Source organism: Strix aluco, chromosome 4 (assembly GCF_031877795.1).
Source record: "Strix aluco isolate bStrAlu1 chromosome 4, bStrAlu1.hap1, whole genome shotgun sequence".
Taxonomy (NCBI): Eukaryota; Metazoa; Chordata; class Aves; order Strigiformes; family Strigidae; genus Strix; species Strix aluco.
The window spans coordinates 113,272,381-113,298,560 of record NC_133934.1 but is presented as its reverse complement, the minus strand read 5'-3'; the positions used below and the strand labels follow the sequence as shown (position 1 = coordinate 113,298,560).

Sequence of the window (26,180 nt, the reverse complement as noted above, 5' to 3'; positions counted from 1 at the left end):
CATGTCAACCTGAAGCAAGACAGAACCTGCCTCCTTTATCTACTGAGCATAATATCACGTGATATGGACTGCTGCAATGGCCAATCCTGGCCCAGCACTCCAGCTGTGCCCCCTCCCAGATCAAGGAAAGTTAACTCTATCCTGGCCAAAATCTGGATCGGGTGCTCCAGCTGTGCCCCCTCCCAGCTCAAGAAAATTAACACTATCCGAGCCAAAACCAGGAAAACCACACACTCTTTGCCTCACCATTGGCAATGTTGTGTGATGAAGTGATAGGTTTTTAGTGTATTTTGTACCTACTGCATATCTAGCACTCAAAGATCTTATTTTTAAAAAGAGGAGATGCAATTGCTTTAGTATGCTATGCTCTCAAAAATCAATGTTTTTGTTTTGTAATCTCTTCTAGATAGTTGTATTGTTTGTGTAAAAGACTTCCTCTAGTATTTCAGTTTTTTTTTTTTTTCCAAAGGTTGATTTCTGATTCTGCAGATCATCCTTTTCTTTTGGAAAAACACATGCCAAGAAAAAATTCTTCTTTGGGATTTTCTCTAATCATTGTGTATTTGCGAAGATAATTACTAACAGTACAGAAACTTCTTCAGCTAATTCTTCTAGATGCTTTTGACTGACTATATGAAACATCAGATTTTGTGTATCTTGAAGGAAAAAAACCTAAAATATGAGGCCAAATTGTCATCATTTCACTAATTGTCTTCCTGCATTGTATTAATGTTATCAACATAAGCAGAACTTCAGTTTCATTGGGCCCCTCACTACAAAAAGGACATTGAATTACTCGAGCGTGTCCAAAGAAGGGCAACGAAGCTGGTGAAGGGTCTGGAGCACATGTCGTACGAGGAGCGGCTGAGGGAACTGGGGGTGTTTAGTCTGGAGAAGAGGAGGCTGAGGGGAGACCTCATCGCCCTCTACAACTACCTGAAAGGAGGTTGCAGAGAGCTGGGGATGAGTCTCTTTAACGAAGTAATAAGCAATAGGACAAGAGGCAATGGCCTCAAGTTGCGCCAGGGAAGGTTTAGACTGGATATTAGGAAGCATTTCTTTACAGAACGAGTTGTTAGGCGTTGGAATGGGCTGCCCAGGGAGGTGGTGGAGTCCCCATCCCTGGAGGTGTTTAAGAGTAGGGTTGACGTAGCGCTGAGGGATATGGTGTAGTTGGGAACTGTCAGTGCTAGGTTAACGGTTGGACGAGATGATCTTCAAGGTCCTTTCCAACCTAGACGATTCTGTGATTCTGATTGATTTACAAATTTCATGGAAATAAAATTGGGAAGTTTAACTGTAGTTAAATTAATTTTGTTGAAATGACTAAACTGCTTCCTTTGTTACTCATAGTAGTATCTTTTCTTTTGAAAGAGAGAAATATTTTGTAAGCTATGAGTATCAGAGATATGAATAATATGATTAGTATATGGGAAGCGGAAGATCACATGTGTTATCAGGGCATATAAGATAAAATTCCATAGCATTTTCAGATACCCTGATTAACTGTGACCTGTGCTCTTAAATTGTGCTTTTTAAAAATTCTGTAGTTTCATTCTCAAGCTCCTGAAAGCTCAGGTTCCACTACTCCTTAGCAAGGCTTAGGTTCCTCTGCTATTTCAAGCATGTTTTAGAATTCTTACTGCTTCACAATGGTAAAAACAAAATTGAATTCAGAGATGTGGGGAAGGAACTTTAGTGGTAAAAAGAGTTCAGCTTGAGAAATTATTTGATGAAGCTAAGTGGAGAGATTTCAAAATATAATTAATTTATCATAGAAAATGTCTCCAATCAGTACTGCAATTTTTTATGCTTTATTGTATCAACGTTTGCCTTTGTATTGATAGGTGGGCTCTTCCTTTGCTAGTTGCTTTCGGGGTGCATTGATTTGTTCCTTCTTTTGTTAACAATTTTACTTCAACGTATCATAACATAGATAATTATTGTTGTTCTATAGGCTGTTGATTGGTGGAGTGTTGGTGTTCTTATGTATGAATTATTAACTGGAGCATCACCATTTACGGTTGATGGAGAGAAGAATTCCCAAGCAGAGATTTCTAGGTAAGATTCAAAATAGCAAAGTATACGTTTTTGCTCACAAAGTGATGCTTACGCCATAATACAACTTTTGCGAGAGTTTTAATCTAAAATTTAGGAAGAAAGTGCTACCGCGTTAACATTTTAGGTGCTCCAGTTCTGTTTAACAGAATGACATCTGGAAGAAGATAGGTTTTATTAGCCTCAGCAGGTTATTGAAATAATAGAACAGACCTGTTTTGTTTAAACTACGGTGGAACCACAGCTTTGTAGATATTCAACCCTGTTGCATATTTACTGTTGATGTAAAATGAGATATGAAATTATTTGTGAATAGAATTATCACATTCAAAATCTTGATATGTAATGAAACATATACTTAGCTAGAGAGATTTTTGTCAGCTCTTGCTAGATCACTCATCAGAGTACAGGTGTAAAGTGTCAGGATGTACTCCCACCTTTTTGTCACAGGTAATATTTATTTTATTAGTGTATAACATGAAACAAAGAACATGGTCTTTCCTAGCAATACTTGCATATCTGAGAAGAAATTAGTATGATACTTATGGAAATGAAATAACCTAAACCATTCTTATATTTTTACATGTAAACTTCCTGACTATCAGCTTTGTTATGTTCAGTAATCTCTATGCTTTAAAGGTTTGTTTTCAGTACCGTGTAAAAGCATTGGAGCATTTTAAAAAGGTAAAGTAATAAGCTTGGCCCAAACACATATTCCCCCCAAAATGAGCATTTCCTATTACTGGATTTCTCTTCAGTGGGGCAGTGAGGGCTTAAATTGCACAAATCAGTAACCGCTGTCAGGATCAGCTTGGAAGTCCAGTCCCCAAACTAAGAATAGTCTTGCTCCTCTTGAAAGATACTACTGTGATTCTGACCCTCACCTGAAGTCACTTGATATTTAAGGTTATAGTGGGCAACAGGACATGCATCAATTATTTAGATAATTTATTTTACTTCTGCTATAAATTCATGCAATTTCTTGGAAGATTGAGACCTGTTTATTGGTTTCTAGGTCTCTACCAGAACAGGAGACTTAGAGAGCCACTAGAAAAAATATAGGGGGGAAGAGGAATCCATTAACAAAATAAAATTCAGGACTTAACCCTCTTGGTCATTATGGTGGAGTTAAAACTTAAATTAACTCTTTCAGACCTATTTAAGGTTAGAAATTTTGTTGATTGCTTACTTATGCCATGTCTGAATTGGTAATTTTGACTCCCATGATTTACTAAATGGAAATCTGAAGGAGTTACAAATCTTTTAGCCTATTAAATTTAGAAATTCTTATTACCATATTCATGAATTTTCAGAAATGACCTCCTTGTATTTATCTCTAGTGTGAGTACACTGAGCTCTTTCAAGAAATAACAGCTGACTTTTCAGTACCTGTCTTTATTCTAAGCCTGTCTGGCCTAGAAGCTATGATCTTAATTTCCTTTTTTCTTTGATAATTTTGTCGCTGAGGATACATTCGCAATTTACACTTAATATCCTTTTTTTATTATTCTTTCAATTATGTCTGCAGCCTTTTCTATAAAATTTTCTGCTGAATTGGAATGCAGAGTCTAGATAATTTTACACCTATAACTAATTAGGTTCCAGATTCTCTCCGTGACTATCTTTGATCTTTGTAGTTTCCTTTCCTCTCTAAACTGATGAAAAACTGAATTGCAGATAACTTCATCAGATATTTACAGTTGCCAGGGTAATGAAATCACTAGCGCTGGCACAGAGATATGAGTTGGTACAAACTTCTTTCTTGATGGCAAAGTTACTCTATACAGAGACTGTATTCCCTAACCTAAATATGCTTTAACTTGCCAATTGCAGCAGACGTAGAGAATTCAGTATTCTCTTACTCAGTCATGAGCCCTGAAAACATGGTTTCCATGGCCTTTGATTTTTCCGACTTTAAGGAAAAAAGTCTTCTAAATGAATCTAGGTCCTTCTTTTATTTTACCTAGGTGGGAAGTATTCTTACATAATTTTAGATAATTTTATTCCCTTTTGTGGCACAATGGCTATCTGCTCTTAAATTTGAGCACAAAGTTTTGTTCTAAAATATCTAAGGTTCTCTTAAGTTCAGTTCTTCTGTCAGAAATAGTTTACTGTGTGGTTTGTATCTTTTTTACTCTTTCTGATGAGAGATTGTGTTCAGTTCTTTTATCATAACGTTTTTGACAACACTGTGGACTTCTTTTTCGTGGCAAGTGCAACTGAAGTAAGTGCATACTTTAATTTCCCTTATGTCTCTGTCTCTGAAGACTTTTTGTTCCCATGCTTGGTGTTATGGGTTATTGATAAAAAAAAATCGCAGAACTATTCATGTATCTCTCCTTCTGCAGTATGCCCTCTCCCCTTTCTTCTTCCTTCTTCCCAGATCTTTCATTTTTGAACATTCCATTGACTTCCATTGCTGCAGAGCCATGGATGGGACCTGTTGTGCAAAAGAATAGGCAAGGGCTGGATTTGATTACAAACCTGGTATTTTCAGTTTGACCTTGAGTGATTTGTAGTGCTGACCTGAAAGACAGACAAATACATTTTAAGGTGTTGACTTTTGAGAGTCTTGTCATAAATACAAGAAATTAAAATGAGCATGAAGATTTTGGGGTATTATTTTAGAAAATCTTACCAGCTTTGGGGTTATGAATAGAAAGATATCTGTATTTTTCAACTATTATATACATCTATAAAATGATCTGTAGTAGCATATGATGCCATGTTAGCATACTAATGCTAATAGCAGCCTATGCTCTTTATTTGACATAGTTGATTAGACTTTATTTAAACTTCATGGAGGATAGCTGAAATTTGACTGTTAGATGCTATGAAGATCTTTTGTCCATGATTCTGCAAGAAACCTTTTCTTGATAAAACTGTTGGCAAGATGCATAGCAGGTGTATACTGGGATTCACTTCTTTATTCTCTGCCTGTGAAGACTCCAGTGATTGCTAGATTTTTTAAAGGACAGAACAGTCATTAAATCCAAATTACAAAAACTTGTAATTTGCATGGTGTCTTCTGGAATTTTGTCCTAGAACTTAGAGGTGTCTACCTAGAATGTATAACATTTATATGCTTAGATGGGAGTCCAGAGTCCAAGAACTATTAGACAATAATGTAATCATGTTTTTCTAACAGATAGCAATGAGTTAGGAAATCTCTGCCACATGAAGGAAACCATTTGATGCTAGACTTAGTGTGAATCACATCAGTGGCTCTGCCTACAGATCAGTTCAACCTTTCAGTAAAGCAGATGGTTTTAAGAAAGTCCTAAGTATTACATCAAAGTTTCTGACTTGCCTAGAACTGGGGATGCACGTATAGATCTGACTGCTCAAAGCAGAATCTGGTATTAGTAGTTCTGAGATGACAGGGCATTCATTAGAGTCATTCTCAAATGTGAAGATGAAAACTCTGCTTTGGAAGCTTGTCCCTCTGCCCTTTAACAGGGATACAGCTTGGGGTTGCTTTCTCTTATTCCCTGAAAATCAGGATGGATATCTGTCTTTGTGGTGATGCTTAGAATACAGTTCTGAGGGCACTGATAATAGACTATAGTAACAGTTCTAGCATAAACCTAATGTTTCTGTTGGTTGCCTATGGTGATCCTTTCAGTTTTTTATGGTCTGATTGTGTCTTTTACCTGGTGGAAGCAAAAAAAGCTTCAGGTTCTGCATTTCTGATGTTTTATTATCATCTCTTCCACAGTCAGGTTCAGGCATCTGCTTTCAGGCTAATCGCAGTGGAGGGTAAAAGGTGGCTTCCATCTCAGCATCACATATTTTATGTCTGTGGGTTTTGGTTTTTTTCTGTGTGTATAAAATTTTTCTTTGGTTGGCACCTAATTGTTACCACGTCTTAAACTTTTTTGTCCTCCTTTCTTGTAATTAGTTTTGTTTCTCACTGTTACTATTTTAAACAAGTTACATAGTTATGATTTCCAGTAATGGATTGGCATTAGTTTGTTCAAGCATCCCATCTTCATTTAGTTTTTTCATAGCTTATGCTTTACTTCTCAAAACAATCACTCAGTGGATATATTTAATAGTAATTTTTTACAATGTAGTTTATAGATTGATCAGTCTAATGCTAAAAGAAAAATTGGTCGATAAGTCAAATTGCCAAATTGGTCCTGTTGTCAGCAGGTGTTTTCATATTCTTTGACATAAATTGGGTTTTGTCAGCTATGCAGTGCATCAGAATTTTGAGTACTTTAGCTGTTTACAGAGTTAATTAAAATGAAAAATTAAGAAAATATCTTTCAGCTTCTGACTAGCAGCATATTTTCCCCTTTCATTTTATCTTAACCACTGGGAGCAACCTGCTGTCTGTGTTGGAAAACTCCCAATGAGATTTTGTCTTTATAAGGCCTTTATTGAGCATTGCAAGGGCATTCCTGCTTAAGACCTTAAGATTATCACCCTGGAATGAAGGAGGTCAGAATCTTCTTCAAATTCTCTTTAGACTGACGCTGTAGTATAAGCCTTTGGTACATGGTTTTTGCATTTCTGGTTGGTTTTAAATACTGTGCCTTCTGTAGAAGGATGTTTTATTCATCTGGCAAACACATATCCCATCTCTGCTGCTTTGGTAAAGAACAGATAAGAAACTTGTGGTCAGTCTATGTAATTTTTAAACTACGAGCTAGCACAGATCAGTGGTGGCAACTCTATGAATTTTTCGTAACAAAATCAGCGAGTTCCTTGGCTGATTTATCAGGCTTAGGAGCCTGCACCTGTTACACAGGAGTGTCTCTGAAGATACTCATAAAGAGGAGGAGCATCCAAAGGTCAAGGTGACATTTCCCTACTGTATCCTCCACTCATAGAAGATTAAGCATCTCCTCCTCCTCCTTATCATTTGTTAGCATGTCCTTCACATTATCATGTATGCTTTTTGGTCTGTAGTATTTATGGGAGAAACTCATCAGAGCTTAAGTTCCTGAAAAACAATACCAATGAGGTTAGCTCCTAGCTCTGCATAGTCTGCCATAGAGAAGGATAAGATGGAAATGATCCAGGACTTCAGAGTGGTAACCGTCTTGACTCATGCAAGAGATGGTTTCTTTCAAAGTGTTTTCAGTACAGCCAGGGTGCCCTCATCAGCAGGACTAATCTCAGCTCATCCCAGCTCAGAGGGGTTGTTCTAGGCTAGGAGAAGCAGAAAATACAGCAGAGTAGTCCTTCAGCAGCCTTGACCACAGTTGCCACTTGGGATACTTTATTCTTCCTGCTTACTTCTGTCACTGTTGTTGGACCGCATAAACATGAAATGTAGAAGAGGATGGAGGTGATTCAGGAAAGGAAAGGAAGGTTGATGCTGAAGGTCATAGCTTCTTTTCAGAAACAACAGACATCCTGGGAAGAACTTTGACACATGCAGTTTCCTTCCTCTGAACACTTTATGGGCTACTGTTATAGCCTTGAGTGACTTATTCTTCAGTACAACACTTCACTAGTGTTGTTCTAGCAAAGCCAGATTCTACTTGATCAAGCTGCTTGATTAGTCTTCACCAATTTCTGCTCTCTCGCATGTTGATCCCATATGGTCTTTCTTTGCTGGCAGCTTGCTTTCCATCCTAATTAATGTGTATACTTCACATACTTCAGTTCCCTGTTAACTGTAAGTCGTTCCTGGAACATCTAAAGGAATTGGCTTCATTCTTCACTACTTCTGTAGTGTGGTTCGGTGAACCAGACCAGAGCATCATGAATATTTTATAGTATCAGTCAACCTCAAAAGTATTTCTGAACAAATGCCACTGGCATGTATAAATGCAGCCTAGATGAAGTCTGCTTGTACAGCATGGCAAAATGCTGTCTTCTCTGCAGTGGGCTCTAGGAGGATCAACAGATGGAATCCCTCAATATGATCATAGCTTGCTTTTCACATTGCTAAATACCACTTTATTGTTAATTCTGCCTATAAAAAGAAATAATTTAAAATAGTAATCTTGGCAAAAGGCAGGAATTACTGATGCTGTCGCCATAGAAGTTTTCTATTAGGTAAAATACAGTGTTACAACAAACTATTATTGGCAAAATATGTATGCTAATTGTTTGGACGGATACAGTCTTTATAGGGGATTCCTTTCCCCAGGAATTTAAGGAGTGGTTTCTACCCAAAGAGCAGAATGTCAAGTAAAACAAAAAGTTACTTTATGAACCTGTCTCAGCTTCAGCTGGGACTATGCTTAGTTGCCCCATCTGCACAACCAATTGCAGTTCTCAGGCTGACTGAAGACATGCAATATGTCACTGGAAATTTGCAGTCAGAAGGATGATACTAGTGTTGTTACTCCTGAAGTAGCTCTTTTGGCTAAGAATTTTCTGGTAACTGCAGTGCAGGGTTCTATAAAAGATTTTCTACTGCTTATGTTTGTTTCAATCTCTTTTTCTTACGTGAATGTTTGCATTTGCACCAGAAGCCTGAGACAAGGGCAAGAATCTTATTGCTAGCACTATCAGCATCACTACTACAGACATGGATCTTCTGAGGCAGCACAGAGAAATTGTACTCATTTGTTCTCTTTGTTACCCATGTTACCAATCATCCCAATTCAGCATCTTTTTTCAGAGATATTTTCAAATTTTTATCTGACTTGGCCATCTGCAATCTCTGACATTTTTCAGACAGGAAAATCTTCTAGAATTTCTCTTTTGGATTCTAAGGACATCCCAGAGTCTCAATCCCATTGCTTTAGAAATCAATTTTAAAAAATACTACCTTAGGGTGTTTTTCCCCCCCCCCCAATCTTCTGAGAGCTCATAGAGAACTTGTCTTTTTCCAGGATCTTTGTACATACCTTTCTGATTCTGTCATCAGAAAGGTTGATAAATACATTACCTTGGACTCCTCTAATTGAAGTGATTTTTCAAGCTAAGAAGACATTGTAGATTTTGTTGGCCCTCCTGTATCTCAAGTAATTTTGCTATCAAGATGCCCTGTCTTCTGTCTTACAACAGGAACTTCTTACTTCCTTACCTACTTCCACTTTTTGAAACTGGATGATTTCTGAAGAGGCTGAATCTTTACTTCTCTACCAGTCCTATAGTGTAAGAATTCTCTTGTTTAGTGATGTTTAAATTTAGTATTAACATCCCTAATTGAGAAGTTATTTGGCAATATTATGCTTTCTTTGCCTTTTCTGTAAAGTATGTCCAGAAGTTGAAGATAAGGCTTATGGTTGCTGTTACTTCTGCTAGCAGAGTGGCAGTGATTTAGAGCCTTATTGGCTGATCATCCTTACATCATTTAAAGATACAATCCATTTAAAAACTCAGACTGTCTTTTCCTAACTCATTTCACTGTTACTTAAACCAAGAGGTTAGCTTGCTTTGTCTTTTTGTTTGCTTGAAATTGAATACTACGTCAGTAGAAACAGCCCCTGGGGTATGTGTATATAGAACTTGTTTTTGTCCTTCCACACTGGCAGGACAAGATTATTTAGGAAACAATCTGTTTGCATCTATTTTTTGAGTAATCCGAGAAGTTACGTATTTCAAGATAAAAAATTTCCCATGGGATAGCTGACTCTAAGGAATGTCATGCAGTAACTTTAAACAGAATTTAGAACTGTCCTGCAGTGATCAACTTAAGCTCTATCAGAGACATAATGATTGAGATTTTAGTGCTGCCACAACCTCATAATTCAGCCTCACAGTCTCTCATAGATTCAAAATCTTTCAGTCTGTGTTTAGCGGAGGCACTCTTAAGTACTACTTCTATGTGTCGTGCTTTCTCAAGTCACTGCAGTGAGAGTATGCATGTAGATACATAGACACCAAGCTGAACGTGCCCTTGCAAAAGCAAGGCAAAGGCAGCAAATGGTATCCTGGGCTGCATTAGACAAAGTAATTAGCAGGTTGAGGGAGGTGATCCTTCCCCTCTACTCAGCAATGGTTAGGCCACACCTGGCGTACTGGGCCCAGTTCTGGGCTCCCCCGTACAAGAGAGACATGGACATACTGGAGAGAGTCCAGCAAAGGGCTACAAAGGTGATTAAGTGACTGGAACAGATGAGGAAAGGCTGAGAGCTGAGACTGTTCCACCTGGAGAAGGGAAGGCTCAGGGGGATCTCATCAATGTGTACAAATGCCTGAAAGGAGGGTGTAAAGAAGGGGGAGCCAGGCTCTCTTCAGTGGTGCCCAGTGGCAGGACCAGCAGCAATGGGTACAAACCAAAACACAGGAGGTTCCCTCTGAACATCAGGAAACAGGTTTTTACTGCGAGGGTGACTAAGCGCTGGCACAGGCTGCCTGGGGAGGTGGTGGAGCCTCCCTCCTTGGAGATATTCAAAAGGATGTGGTTGTGGGCAGCTGGCTCTAAGTGATTATGTTTGAGCAGGGGGGGGGGGGGCTGGACCAGATGACCTCCAGACATCCATTTCAACCTCAACTGTTCTGTGATTCTGTATGGTAAAGGGTTTTGTGTGTATCTTTTTAAACCTGTTGACATGTCTTTGGTATGTGTTGTCTGTGCACATTCCTAATTTTCCTTCAGAGTCCTTAGCTTCAAAATCTACATTTGGAGTAACTGAAGGAGAACTTGCTGCCTTCTGTATATAAAACTGTGGGAGCTACACGTATAAAAGATAGGTGTTGAAATGTGATTCTACTTAGGCTTCCAAGATTTTGAACTTCCACTAGCTTTATTTGATGGCTTCTAGCTCTTGTGTTGAAAGAGACAGTGAGGTCCCTATCCACTTTCTCTTTATTGTTTGTTGTTTTGAGAGGAATGCTATGTCCAGTCCCCTTACCTCCCCTTTTCACTAGGCTGATAGTCCTAGCCTTTTTTGTAGATCTTCATTCTGTATTTCTGATTAATCAGAAAACACATTCTGTATTTCTGATTAATCTTATTACTCTTCTCTAAAACTTTTCCAGTTACAGTGCCTTCTTTTGAGAGTAGGGCATGAGTGCTGCACACAATATACAAGGCGCAGGCAAACCTCAAATGTCCCAGGTGTGGGTTTTTTTCTCTTTATTTTCTAATAATTTTTAACATTGGACTTCGTTTTGGTTTTTTGCCTGCTGTTAGGCATCAAGTTGATGATCTTTGTGGAGCTATCTGTTGTAGCTATGAGATTTCTTTTGAGCAGTAATAGTATGAAATGAGTATTGTTTTTCTTTTGTGGATTAAATCATATAATTTATCTCCTATAGATGTCATGTTGCATGTCCAAATTTTCTCAAACCTTTATTAAGGGGAAAAAAAACCCAACAAAACAACAAAAGTTGATTTCACATTTGTCGTCCTTCAGTCTTTGGGTACAATAGAAGTTTAAGTGAAATGTTAAATGCTACCTTCAGTATGGCAATTCTTTGATTTAACACTCAACACATTAAGTAATTACCAAATAATTGTTATTTTGTTTGTTTTACAGGAGAATATTAAAAAGTGAGCCACCTTATCCACAAGAGATGAGTGCACTGTCCAAGGATATAATTCAGCGTCTTTTGATGAAAGACCCCAAGAAGAGGCTAGGTTGTGGTCCCACTGATGCTGATGAAATCAAACAGCATCCCTTTTTCCAGGTAAAAAAAAACCAACAAAACTCCCCAGATACCACTTACTCTATGTTAGTGCCTTTGAAGTTCCAGTCTAAAAAATGCTGTTGTTTTGTTAATAGAATAGTTTAGAGGCATATTAATTGTATGAATACTAGCATTGAAGTTAGTAAGAATATCCATGTGTTTATGTGTATGGATTCTGTGCATACTACAACAAGGTTTTTTAGTATATTCTCTGTTTCTAACACTTACTTGAAGCAGCCAAAATTCACACTACTTAAACCAGAAGGTTTAATGGAAAACACTTAAATTATGTGGTGTGTTTTGGTTTTTTTTAAAGAAAGTTTGCCACTAACATTATTAGTAAAATTTGAATATTGATAAAATTCACCATTAGTGATAAGTCTTGTTTAGTAGATTTTAATTCTGTTCAGATTGCAGTGTATTAGCATTTGATTTCAAACAGTGACAAAAACTGGATTTGCATACAACATCTGTACTGTTCCATCCATTGGGGTTAAAATTGTTTGTGTGCTTTCCTTGAAAAAACTAAGTATGCACTTCTGGTGCTTCTGAAGTTAAATATATATTTTAATTAGTATAAATTTTGGAGTATTTAGAGTTGGTAGTATAAATTAAAACTTTCAGATAAATATTTTCAATGTAATTATCATAACATTCAGCACGAGCAATATCTTGGCTTTTTAACTTCTGAATTTCTTCTTATCCCTTCTGTATTTCCTTCCTCTTATAAGAGAGTCTGACAAAGTAAAGTTGAACTTCCTTTATTCACCATTTGTTTTGGAAGATACATTTTTTCCTCATATACCACTTTCTAATCTTGACATAATTTCAGTTCCACTCCTTTACAGTAATAGGGCTGTTTTCTCATAACTACTATATCTATGCTTCCTACTTCTAGCCATGCATTTAAGAAAGAATCCAGAGGCGTTATGCTCTCAGGGCTCTGGAAGCTGAGATTAGTAATTAAGCATAGAAATCAGCTATGAAAAGTTGAAGATAGTGCATGCATGCACTATGGCTTACAAAAATACAAATGTTGTTTTCTCTGAAATAGAGGAATAAATTTAAGGGCTGTCATGCTAATTGTTTGGCTTACCTTCACTGTTCAATTTCTTTGTGTTGATTTTTTTTTTTTTTTCCGAAAAGCCTGGATTCTGTCTGCTTACAAATAAATATGATACTTCTTGTCTTTACCCAAGCAAACCAGTAGGGCATAATTTGAATGCTTTTCACCTGCCTGTGGAAAATAGCAAATGGAGTTAAGACTGTTTGTTTCTGGATAAGTGTCTGTTTCCAATATCTGCTTCTGTTAAATCTTCACTTGATTCAAACTTATTTTCCTCTTTTTGGTTTAGAATATGAATTGGGATGATTTAGCTGCCAAAAAAGTATCAGCTCCATTTAAACCGGTAATCAGAGATGAATTGGATGTCAGTAATTTTGCAGAAGAGTTTACAGAAATGGATCCGACATACTCTCCTGCAGCAACCCCTCAGACTTCAGAAAGAATATTTCAGGTATTTTAAGAATTCACGTTCATTTAAAAAAAAATAATTTCTGGAACAATTCCATGTGTATAGCTAGCTTTTTTTTCTCCCTGCCTTCTAAGTTGTTGGGAATTAACAATGAATTTCCAATCCCAGTTCCTAGGACTGTTTGTTCAGCAATTGCAAAATGAGAAAAGTGGAAGCAGTCCTACTGCAAGCATAAAATTCCACGTGTCTCCATTCCCAGCTGAATGTCCTACCTGCTGGACTAAAGTCAGTCTGTCCTTTATTGATTCTTCGTACCTCATGAGTCTTGTTATCTTGACTCCATCAGCCTGGGCTACCAGGTTCAGCAACAGCAATGTAGTTTGCCCATGTCCACGTTATGCTTTAGTTGAGGTATTCCTTTGGGAAGTGGGAGCTTACTGTAGAGTTGAAAGTAGGTCTTCCATGTCCTGTCGGAGTGCTCTAATTACTAGACTACTATATACAGGTCAGTAACAAAGTTCTCCTTGCCATCTCCTCCATGCTATTAAAGAATGATCCCTTCTTGGACTGCACAGTCTGGATATCAAATGGGCAGAAACAGCTCATGTGCAGCTGACTTGGTACCAAAGCTGCAGAGGTGGCCAGCAGTTCAGATTCTTTCTCTCCTCCCCCTCCTTGTGTTTTGTTGTCTTTTATTGCCTGTTTTTGAGCAGCTTACTGCTTAGTGTACAGGAATATAGCATCATAATTTGGAAGCTGTTAGATTTGTAGTGACTGTAGCAAGCAATTTATGCATGTCATAATATGATCTGATTCATCCTGCAGTGGTAGTCCCAGCTGTTCTTGTTACGATACCCAATCATTAATATGAAGCTTATTTTGTTTTGCCATTTAAAATGGTTTGATGCTTACATCACAACATGAAAACTATTTCATGCTTTAACTTAAAGCTGTTCTGGGAAGCTAGCTAGTTTGAAGTATAAGCCTGCAAAACAACTGAAGCTGAGCCAGATTTTTAGCGTTATTTACTAGAATTTTTGTATTGTTTTATCTATAACTGTGGAGACTCATATAACTAATTCCAGGAAGATAGCTGTTCACATTGAACAGAGTAGTATCTACCCATCAATGAGCCAGTTATGGTTTCTGTATTATGTTGTAAAAATTCTGATTTCTTTGAAAAATTCTTCTGAACCTTCTAATGTTTTTATGCAATATGATAGTTTGTGTTGCAACAGTTTCAAGCCATGCCCTTTTCTGATGTCTTAATTTCATAGGGATATTCTTTCGTTGCACCTTCTATTTTGTTTAAACGCAATGCAGCTACAGTAGATCCTCTTCAGTTTTATATGGGGGATGAGCGGCCTGGAACTACAACTATTGCCAGAAGTGCTATGATGAAGGTAATAATAATATCAAGAGCTGAATTAATCTGGTTAACTGCATATAACTTTCAAAGCAGCAATCACAAGCTAGCCTAGAGATTACGAAATAGTCGTTATTCATTTATCTGTTCTCTGTAATGGCTCCTCAGGTGATCCAAGCATATAATTTGCATGTGGTACTACTAAGAAGTGGTTGAAGTTTAATCTGAAAAATCAGATGATTGTCTAGTTTTCCAGAAGTATAGTAGTAATAGTAATTTGACTCCTGATAGTTCTTATTCAGTGAACCATTGTAGATATTTTTGAAGCTACTTTAATTACATCAGAATTCCTTCTATGATGTATTTGCCCAAAAGTATGTATAGCTGTGTGAAGCCTTATAAGAACACATGCTATTGTGACATCTTCAAATGAGCACATAGTTTTGTGGATAACTGTATGTACAGTCACCTTTGACCCTGTTTGTCTGAATATTTTGTATCTTAAGCTATTGCAGCAGTAATGCTTTATTTAGTAATTATGTTTGTTTAGTGTAACATAAGATTTACTCTTTGATTGTTAGAATAAAGTTTATGCATTTTATTAAATGGAAGTTAAGATGATGTTTTATCAGAAAGAGAGCTCTTTTACCATTTTAAATGTAGATGAAAAATTCTCATGAAACTTTACTCTTTGTCTTTGACTGTGTATACTAAAAGTATTCTGCAGAACTAAATACAGACAGTTTCCTAACAGGACTCTCCATTTTATCATCATTATGAACTGGATCTGAAAGAGAAACCATTGGGAGAAGGAAGTTTTTCCATTTGTCGAAAGTGCTTACACAAGAAAACTAGCCAAGAGTATGCAGTAAAAATAATTAGCAAAAGGTATAAATATTCTATAAGACAATAAAAATATTTTCTTTGCTTACTGTCACCCATGGATTAGAATAATGTGCACTACATTTTTGGAAGTGGAAAAATAACTTTAATTTCCTATCTGAAGAATCTACAGAACCTTATAGTAACCTTATGACCTTTAAAAGATTCTGAGAGTCTTTGAAACAAAATGTTACTCTTGTTGGGGAGGACACAAGAAGAAACCTAAAGAGTACTTTTCTGGTTCCTAGTTGTATTCTACCCTAATTTCCCCTAATTTTGCTCCTAACCAGAGTAAGGTATAAGGCCCTCCTATCTTTAGACCCAAGTGAACTGAACATAGGCTTGTGCTAGCTCCCTTTCCTAAGCAGCCCAATTGATTGCCTAGGACATTGCTTTTAAGAAGGATCATCAGTGTGGGTTGCCTCACATCTAATTGTGTGTGTGTGTGCATGTGTGTGTGTGTGAAATGGAATTAGACTATGGACTTGTAAGTTGCGTCTTGTTTCCTGGATGTTCTGAAGAGAACACCACAATGGAGGCAGCTGACTTACTTTGTACATGGGGACCATTTGGTCATCTGCCAGAATAGGTACCTCTGGCAGTTTCTGCCCAAAGGAAAATAAAGAAAAGGGATTCTTTGAGGGGTGGATGGATTTTTAGCTTAATCTTGCAGTGTTCATTAGTAAATATGTCCCTAGTCTTTTGTAGGATGCTGGCAGGAAAGGAAAACGTAAATGTTCTGCTATCAGCATGATAGTTCACAATGATCTCTTCTCCAAGACATTTGGCTGTACCTCTGTTTTTCCAGACTCTAGAAGTAACTGTCCACCAGACTTAAGTGTTTCATCACATGCTTTTTGGATAGGATAACTTCAAGAATAAGACACCTAAATATAGGTGTCTGAGTCAGTTTTCCAAGGTCTGCTATGCTTAATGGAGGCCTACTCAAAACTATCACTGGAGCAGAGAATCTCAAATGACCAGGCACTAGCAGTAGGATTCAGTAACTTAAACATAGGCATTTATGTAGTGCCATTTTAGCATCTGTTGGTGTCCTCTCTGTCCTTATTTCCCATCAGTCTTGTGACTACTACCTTTATGTAGATGTCTCCATGCTTGATGTCTTCCAGGCTCTCCTATGCTTAGGCCACTGAATCCTACTCTAGGTATGTATTTTACAGTGAACTACTTCACCCTGTAAGATTCATTAAGTAGAATTTCACTCATTAGAACGAGACCTTAGACAAGTAGTATGCAGTAGACACCTACATTGGGTATTTAGTCTGGTAATCTCTGCCTTGTGTCTACATTCAAAATTTTTTTCTCGTGGTGCATGCAGAGCTGCAGATCAGTGCTCCCATCTCATCTTACGCTAGTGGATTTTTTGTTTCTGGATAACAGTGAGCAAACTAGTATTGACTTTTCCCATAGAAGTGAACTTTCAGGAATTATGTCCCTAAATGATATTACTCACAGGTTCTTTTGCTCTTTCTCCTTCATCTTGGTGGACCAGGCTAAATGAAGGTAAGAAGTGGTCTGTATACAGAGATTTATTTTTTTAGGATTGCAGGCTGTGAGCAGACTCAGCATGTTTGTGTAGTATTTAGAGATAGCAGTAAACCCACACTCTGAATGGCTAGACACAAATCAGTCTTGAATATGAAACTGTTAAACTGTAAATAGTATTGCTCTGAGGACCACACTAGTAACTCTTGCTAAAAGGAAAAGTGCAGTAGGTTTCTAGTAACTTCTTTGCCTCAAAGTCAGTCTTTCACTCCTACCTATCAAAGGTGCCAAAAAAGTGAATCCTACACCTAGGCAAACCTTTTCGTGATACTTGAGGTGAAAGCTCAGATCAAGAGTTCCTCTGTGGTGTTGCTTTGTTAGGAGTGCTCGACCTACCTCCATCCAACAATTTCAAGTTTATCTGTGTGTCTGAAGGCCAGTGAAACGGTGGAGTCCTGTAAACTTGCTTGAGTTACTGTTTTAGAGCTTCCCATTTGTTTTTCATGATATTGTCTGTTTAAAATCTGAGATAGTAACTATTTATAGAGGGGAAATACTCAGAAAAGTAAGTCCATGCACAAATTTCAAAGGTTTGTTTATGATACTGAACCTTTTTCATCTGTTTCTTAGGTCCACCTTCTCCTGATAGTACTTTAGTGGGAAAAGACTATCTAAGTCAGGTTTTTTAATTTCTTAAGGACCTGAAATCACTTTCAGTTTAAACAACAGCATCAGCAGAGTTGCAAGTGGAACATCTTAGTTTTCTTATTGATTATATGAAGCCTGCAGAAAAATGGAATTCTCTTGCATAAAATTCTTATCATAGTTCTGGTCCTAATTAGGAGGAAAAAAGGCAACCAAAATTAAGAACACATATGGTGAGAGAGATTCTGTCTGTTACCCATAAGGCCATTCTTTAAGTCAGGATTAGCCTTTCATGAAGAAAGTTTTGGCAAAAATTTTCAGGTGTTACTTGCCCAAAGTAAATCAACATGGGAAACTAAATGTTCTGCTCTGTCCCCATTCACGTAGTTTTTATAATGTTCACCATGTTCACTTTTTTTGACTATAGATTTGAGTACTTTCAGTACACAAAGAGAATTTGTGCAATGATTTTTCCTCTGGATCTAGTCTCTTAGCTCTTCCATTTCAGATTTTTGCTATGGCCTGTTTAGGGGTTCATTTGTATAACACAGTTCATATATAGATGATGTTACTCTTTTTTCTAGTAGGAACTCATAGTTTCCATACAGCTTTGGAAGTACTTATCTCCTATAAGAATGGAAAAGGATTGGGCCAATAATTTGAGTCTTCAAGATAATGCTGAACTATGTTTGTAGGAACAGAGGTGAAGTCAAATTGCCCTGGACTAAGGGAGAGGTTTGTCTTACATAGAAACTGTTCTGTAATATAATTTCAGCTTTTCCTGTAGCAAGTTGCCGTTGCATCAAAAACATTGGTTGATTTGGGCGTGGTGTTTTAATGTCCTAACTTGCAGGGTTATGTGGAGAGTTTGCTCAGCTTACTTTGAATATGGTTTTAATTGTGTTGAAGCAGTTGTAACATTAAAAAAATCTGGATTGCAAGCAATTAAAAAAATAGGTGTAACACTTTGAATGTGCAATTTGCTCAGTAAAATTGGTACAAAATGACTGCTCAATTTTTCCAGAATGGAAGCCAACACCCAGAGAGAAATAACAGCTCTGAAACTCTGCGAAGGACACCCAAATGTCGTGAAGTTACATGAAGTTTATCATGACCAGGTATTTTGAAGTAACTATAATCAGCACTTGCCAAACACATTGCCATGTGTTTTCCCCAGAACTTTTAGAAGTTAAATGTACGGTTACTGTGGGGGCAACTTTTGTCCTAGGGCTTTTGTCTAGTCAGTATAGAAGATGAAGCAGAAGTTCTGCATTCAAGGGAACTTGCAGTTACTCTCACAAATCAAAAAAATATTTGGAAGAATTAGAGTCCTGGATTCTGTTTCTGGTTCTGTCCTTGATCTGCTTTGTTAATCATCATACAATATATTAATGGCCCAGTTTCCATATCTATGATACTGAGGTACCTAATCATCTTTCCTCCGGGTTGTCATGAATCTTAAAACAACATTTGTGAGATAATTTGGAAAGATTGAAGATTATGTATCTAACATTTTTTTCTTACATATTTGTAACTTAATGGAGATAACCAGGTAGTTCACTAAATTACCAAATGTGAAGTAGAGCCTCTATTTGGAAATATATTGAGATCAGTTTCGGGTTTATTTAGAGACCTTAGTTGTCTTTCCCCTTAGTGTAATGCAAGTTCCACAGCACGTAAAAAGCCGTATTTTGATCTCTCTTGGAGTCTGGCCCTGGTTTGAGCTAGGGGTTGGGACCAGATGTCCTGCAGAAGTCCCTTCCAACCTAAACTACTCTGTGATTCTAGTCTATGATTTTGTAACGGAACATGGGCTCTCTTGCCTCCCCATATATTCCTGTCTATCCCCGTCTTGCTGTTTATACAAGGACCAGCAGAGTGCTAATGTGGAGCATTTCTAAAATGAGCTGAGAGGATAAAAAGAAATCTGTACTGTGATCTTTAATAATAAGGAAGATTATTTTTTTTTGCATTTATTTACAGTATGAGTACATGTGAGTAGAACAGGACACTTTTTTTCACTTTCCTTTGAGTAAAATGACTATTCTCAGGAATATCTGAAGAAAATGTTCTTCAGATTGCTCTACAAGTGAACAGGCTACTCTCAACCAGCCAAACCATTGTATTTTTAGTTGCTCCTGGTGGCTCCCAGGTGTTACGCTCCAGATTACTCATGCACAATATTTGAAGACCAGAACTGATCAAAATATTCTAGCTTTGACATTTCTGCAGTTTGCCTTAAAAAAAAAAAAAAAGTTCCAATTTTTAACTTGCTCTGATATCACTCTACGACTGGATTACTAATGTAGAATTTGGTCAAAGTATTGTGTTGACAGTCTCTTTTGGTGAACCACAAGAAGTTTTCTAGCAGAGAAAAGTCTCTTTATCCTTTCCAACTTTCCTGTCAGCTATTCCCAAGACATAAAGAAAATTTGCAGGAGAGGATGTCTTACAAGCACTACTAGCAATGTGACTAGTAGACACCTTGTTTATTCTAAGAAGTGTTACTGCTTTCTGCCCTCACAGCTCTGCTTCTGTTCCTTGATATCTAAACACTGTGTACCTTCTGTTCCTGACTATTTATATGAATTTCATTTTGTGACCTCTTCTCAGAACTTTTTTCTTTGCTTGCAAATATTACTTTTGTTACTGTCGTTCAGTGGAAGGAAATGCTAGAAGCCATTGCATGCCTCCATCCATTGCCCTTTGAGAATGCTAACTCCACTTTCCTGTCCTCAGAAGTCTGCTGTTTCTTTAGTGGCAAGGCATTTGGATTGCAGTTGGTTTTTGTGCTAATGTTTTTCTTATAATCAAGGAAGTCACTGCTTATTGATTGTCTTGAAAAGAACAACCATCTAAACAACCATTACTTTTTTAATTTAAAAAATTCTCTTTAGTATTTGGGAAGATGTCTATTGTGATTCTAGTAGCTTTGGCTTCTACTCTGTAGGGGTTGAAATCAGAAGAGATTCTAGATAATCTTTGATTTCACAGTAAAGTTTCAGGGTGCTTTTAAATGACTTAGTAACATTAAATAGCTAACTCCTTACACATATTAATAGAAATGTATCCCTACATCGGAACAGGCTTAAACAGCAAAAGTGTAGCTTTTTCAAGCTTTATTTGTTAGCCTAAAGAAAGGTATTTCGTTTCCCTACAAATTTATCCTTTTATATGATGGCATTGCGTTTTTGTAAATAAATATGGGTGGACATGGGGAAGACATCAACATTCTTCAATCTCAGTGAGATTGATGGGAAAAATGTCATTGGAGATGCAATTTGGTGCTTTTTGAATTGGTATGAGCAGCAGTTTTAGTTCTTTAAACTTTGAGAACCTGTCGGAATAACACCTAACTCCTGAATGAATGTTTGTTTGTAATGTTAAATTTCTAATGTGCTGTGTTTTTCTTTATTGTTTCAGCTTCACACATTTCTAGTAATGGAATTGCTGAAGGGAGGAGAATTGCTTGAACGTATTCAGAAAAAGAAACATTTCAGTGAGACTGAAGCCAGTCATATTATGCGCAGACTTGTTTCAGCGGTGAGCCATATGCATGATGTAGGAGTAGTCCATAGAGATCTGAAACCTGAGGTATAGTGACTTGCTTATATATGTTTAGACAATAAGTTAATAAATATCTGGAATGTGATGTATTTCTGTTCCTCCAGCTTTTATTACAGATTTTTCTACTTCTATATTTTTAATAAAATGTTACCACTTTTACTTGGAAAATTCTGTAGGTATTTTTCTGTTCATAGGTAAGCCTACCTGTTAGGAAGCATTTTTAATTTTTTAATTTACACTCTAACTTGTTAAAAAATATTCATTACCTGTTTGGGGACAGTTGTTGCTAGTGGTAAGTGTGTATTTATTGTATGAAACAGTTCACAAGCAGAGCTCGGTTTCTTGGGTACTTTGCCTGTACATTTCCACCTTTTGTTTGATAATTCCCTCAGTAGGGCTTCTTTGGGAGGTAGCTGCGACACACTTGTACTGTCTTCTGTCACAGTAAACACAAAATGAACCGTAAACTAATACAGTCAACTAATAAATATGTGTGATTTGAGTTCAGTGAGTTCAGTTGTTTCCCAAAAGAAACAATTATTTAATACATATGTTTCAGTAATTACTTGGTCTGGTATTTTTATTGTGCAGCAACATCTTGCCTTCCAGTCAATTCAGTTTACTATGGTAAGGTTGACCACTGGCTTTGTTCTGCTTCCTGGAGCCAGTATTTGCTCCTTTTTCTTTGCCAACAATGGACTTGGATATGTGTTCATTTGCTTTAGCCTAAGAATAGTGTAGATTGATGTTAGTTCATCCAGTAAGGATATTGTTTTGGTGATTACAGTTATCATACCTCAGGAAATAGCTATCCCTTTTGTATCCTATAGCCAGTTTAAAATGATCCACCATTCCTACTGATGTTTCATCCTTTTGTAACATACCTTCTGGTATATTGCAAACTTACTTCTTTTATAGTAATTCCAATTCAACAGGTGAAGCAGTCTACTAGGTGTTGGTATTAAACTGTTTTTGAAAATCAGTCCAAAATACATGCATTTGAAAACATCTCTGTACTGGAGTCTCTGTATTAAATAAACAATTAAATAAAGAGGGGCTATTGTGAAATTTGAATGTGTCAGTTGAAAATGTGACTCTTGGAAAAAATTCTTCTGCTGACATCATCAAGGAAAGAAAACAGCTTTTGAAACAAGTCATTATTAAAAGGGCAAAACCCAGAAACCTTTCTCTCTTCCTATTCTCATCATTTTAGTCTTATTACCATCTTGAATGTAAAGGCCAGATTCTGTAAAGCAGAGCTTCAGCAGCATGGTAAATTAGGCAGTCTTTAATTCTACATCATGTTCAGGAACAGAAGCCTGGGAAGTCCAAGTAATGAAGGGTTAGCAAACAGCTTGCGGAATGCATTGCCTCTACAAAGTTGGACTTAACCAGCCTGTCTCCTTCCGGCTTGTTGTTTTGAAAGTTACTATTTTAGGTTCAGACATGAACTTGGTATGGGATATGCAGGCTTCCCAATATAGGTGTGGTTAGTGCACCTTTCTGTAAAAAGATACATAGGAAATTCTGTTGCTTTTCTAACAATTCCAGTCAGACTTGTTTGATTGTCAACTTTGACATCTAATGTGATACTGCTAAGTCTATTTTAAAAAATATGACTGGTTACATGTCACTAAGGATGAGGCTTTTTTTAATTGCATGGACTGGAAGACCTCTTCTGTTTAAGCAATAGTAATTAGATCACATATATTGCTCTGCAAAATAGAGGAAAAGTACTGGATAGAAAATAGAGAATTCACAGAAATAAAGAATTCATGTAGCATATGTGATCGTTTAGAGCCTCACAGTAGAGGATTTGAGGACTGTTTCTGTGAAGTGATTATTAATCTGTAAACTGGGTTCTAAAGATTTTAGAAAAAGCATACCAAGACATTGATAATGTTGTTTATATATCCGTAAAATATATGTGGAATATAGTGTTAAGTGTGGGTTTTTGTGAAACACGCTTTATTGACCTAATCAACAAAGTAGTCTGAACCTAACTTAAGACATTTGGACTATACCTTTCTTTCTGTACATAACCAATTCTGTGTTTATCTTAAGAAAGGACATCTTTTTAAACCAATGCTACTGCAGTTCTTTATTTACTTGTTGGCTATATAAGCACCACAGAAAAAAAGATGATTGTATTAATCACCTATCCTTATTGTATTAATATTTTGCTGAAATTAGGCTTCCTTCAGATTGATTTTGCACAACATTTTAATATGGAAAACTGACTTTTCTGATTTTGCATTAAGATATAACAGCAGTACAGAATACAAAAATACTGTTTTGTAGCAGCTATTCTCTTTTATCCATAATGAATGCTCTCAGGTTCTTACTGATCTGTTTGCAGTCCAGCAATCTTTTTTTTCCCTTTCTTAATGAGTTTGAAATTAAAGTCATTCATCTTTTGTATTACAAAATTACATAGGGCTATAGGATTTTTAATATTGAGATTTTTTTCTAACATTGCATAGATAAAACAGCAAAGACAACAGTAAAATTTTGGTTTTCTCTCAGAAGTTCAAGGGAGGAGTAGAAATAATTTATAATTCATCCTGACCTCAGCCAGTTCGCCTAAGACTTAGCTTCACTCATGTATCTTTCTTGACAAATATAAATACTCAGGGAAAAGAAGAACAGATTGTCTTACATCTTCCAAACCAGTAACAACTTGTCTGTCTTGTCGTCCAAGATGCCACATTCCAGTCTGTAAAGCTGGAATTCTCAGGGACTAATGTAATATAAGTTTCTTTACCTTGATGTAAGGAGTAGGCCTTTGGTTAGAGGCTGAACTGCTATGTGACCTTCAGTGCTTGAATGCCGCTGGTCCCAGGACTCTTCCAGAAAGCATATCTATACTGACTTTGAGATCTATGCCAGACAGCAGTTAGTACAACTACTGAGCTATTGGTGCACCTTCTAGTCCACCATCCTTCTCTTTCAAATTACTCTTTTGTATTACTGTGTTCATAGCAATATGGCTTCAGGACCACTTGAGGACCAAAGACTATTCAGTGACAAGACATTCAACAGGAGTTCCACTCACAGGAAACATGCCAGAAGGAAGCTTAAGAAAATTTACTTTTGTTTCAGGAAGAAGGCGATTCTCCATTTATGTTGATGTCTGCTTTTTTTCTTGTCAGTGTTCCCTGAAGTATTTTCCCCACTGTTCTTTGCTAAATACCCATTTTCACTGATAATCTCAGACAGAACTATCCTGACTTGCAGATATACAGGAGGCAGATAAACATATCACACTTTCTTACATCCCAGAGTACTGTTATTTCTACTTTTCCATTTTTTAGCCCGTGTCTGGCAGTTCCGCTTTTCTCTAGATAATGGGAAGTTTTCTGTAGTAATAAATGTAGGAAAAACAACAACTATTAAGTATTCTAAGCAATTTTCTACGCAGTGCTGTATTGATTTTGTGTTTGCTTTTCAGAATTTATTGTTTACAGATGAAACTGATAATTCAGAGATAAAAATAATTGATTTTGGCTTTGCGCGTTTAAAACCACCTGATAATCAGCCTCTTAAGACTCCATGTTTTACTCTTCATTATGCTGCCCCAGAGCTCTTGAATCACAATGGTTATGACGAATCTTGTGATCTGTGGAGTTTGGGGGTCATTTTGGTGAGTGACTGAAGTTTTAAATTGTAACTTTATTGTATGTATTTACTTTTTGTTAAAATGTAAAGGACTCGACCAATTTCGGACTTGAATTGGGTAGATATTGAATTCAAGTGAGGTGAAAATACTGCTGCATGAATAATAGATTTGAAAAAATACAGTCTTGTTCTTAAAAAGAGGTATTCTTGTTAGGAGATTTTACAGGCATCCATATAATCTTCCTACAGTTTCAATTCAGAGAAGGAATCAGCCTGCATTCTGATTCACAGAAAATGAATTTCAATAGATATAAACTGGGTAGAAATACCATTTTGTTTATAGTTTCCTGAAGCACGAATGTTTTTTCTAACAAGGACTCCAGAGAAAGTCTTGCATATTTTCAGTTTTCTATAGCCTTGAAGTTATGCTAGTCAAAGTTTTATTGTATAGTGCTGGTGATGCAAACAACAGCACTTCATATTTAGTAATAGGGTTGTCAATAAATGTACTGTGTTTGTTAATACTACTTCTGTTCTCATGACAGTATACAATGCTATCAGGACAGGTACCATTTCAGTCTCAAGACAAAAGTTTAACATGTACCAGTGCATTGGAAATTATGAAGAAAATAAAAAAGGGAGAATTTTCCTTTGAAGGAGAAGCTTGGAAAAATGTTTCTGAAGAGGCTAAAGAGTTAATTCAAGGTATGTATTCACAAATATTTCATGTACCTTATATTTTTATCTCAAAAGATAAAATTTAAAGAACGATACAGTATCTGGATGCTGTGATCAGCAACAGAGTGCATAACCTGACAGAGTAGTATCCACAGCTTCAGGTATGTACTGACTCCTAATACAAGTTATGGGTAAAGGTGGACACATCAGAATGGTGTTACAAATTACTTGTATGCCTAGCAGAGAGCTTTCTAATATAGTGAGATTCTGACAGAAGGTTAGTGGGGTTAGAAGAAACTGAAGAGCTTCAGAAAAAAATGAAGTCACTCTTTTAAAACATATTTAAAAGCAGAGTTTTTCTTTTATGCTATTTTTGCTTTTGTAAAAACACGAGGTTATGAGAGAAATGTTTCTAAAAGCTGAGCTTCTGCAGAAAATAAATTTATTACTATCATTTTTTCCTCAGGCTGTTCTTGAATGCGTTTACCAAGACTGCTGTATTTCTGAGCTCCTTCATTCATATTTGCCATACTTTGATTCCTCTTAAGCTTTTGAGCATCTAATTATATTTTCAGCATGAGATAGACACCAATCTTAGTTCTACTAAGACAGAGTTCTGAATTTCTGTAGAAGCAGGTTTGTAAGGAATTTGTCTGCTAAAAGTGTAGGCATCTCCAGATTCAGGCTTCAGTGGATCATGGAGAGAATCTGAGGCTTGCTCTCTTTATCTGCATCCTAGACAGGTTTTAAGTGAAGAAATCATTTGGTAGGTCTGAGTTCATGCAAAAAGAGACGTGAGTTATCAAACAGTTAAATAGCAATTTCTTGTATTTAATAAT

The 26,180-nt window shown here is 36.8% G+C and overlaps 1 protein-coding gene across 9 annotated transcripts in view; it reads left to right on the top strand.

Moving 5' to 3' along the window:
* The window catches only part of RPS6KA5 (ribosomal protein S6 kinase A5), an 82,143-nt gene that overhangs the window by 52,173 nt on the left and 3,790 nt on the right, over positions 1-26,180 (top strand). For 8 of the 9 annotated variants that reach the window (XM_074824940.1, XM_074824937.1, XM_074824945.1 and 5 more), the window contains 9 exons: positions 1,958-2,061; positions 11,454-11,604; positions 12,960-13,121; positions 14,357-14,482; positions 15,200-15,333; positions 18,503-18,596; positions 20,902-21,072; positions 24,497-24,688; positions 25,209-25,368. In XM_074824940.1, coding sequence (XP_074681041.1) covers positions 1,958-2,061; positions 11,454-11,604; positions 12,960-13,121; positions 14,357-14,482; positions 15,200-15,333; positions 18,503-18,596; positions 20,902-21,072; positions 24,497-24,688; positions 25,209-25,368 — 1,294 coding nt within the window. The remainder of the gene's footprint in view (positions 1-1,957; positions 2,062-11,453; positions 11,605-12,959; positions 13,122-14,356; positions 14,483-15,199; positions 15,334-18,502; positions 18,597-20,901; positions 21,073-24,496; positions 24,689-25,208; positions 25,369-26,180) is intronic. The other variant, XM_074824939.1, reaches the window with a different exon arrangement.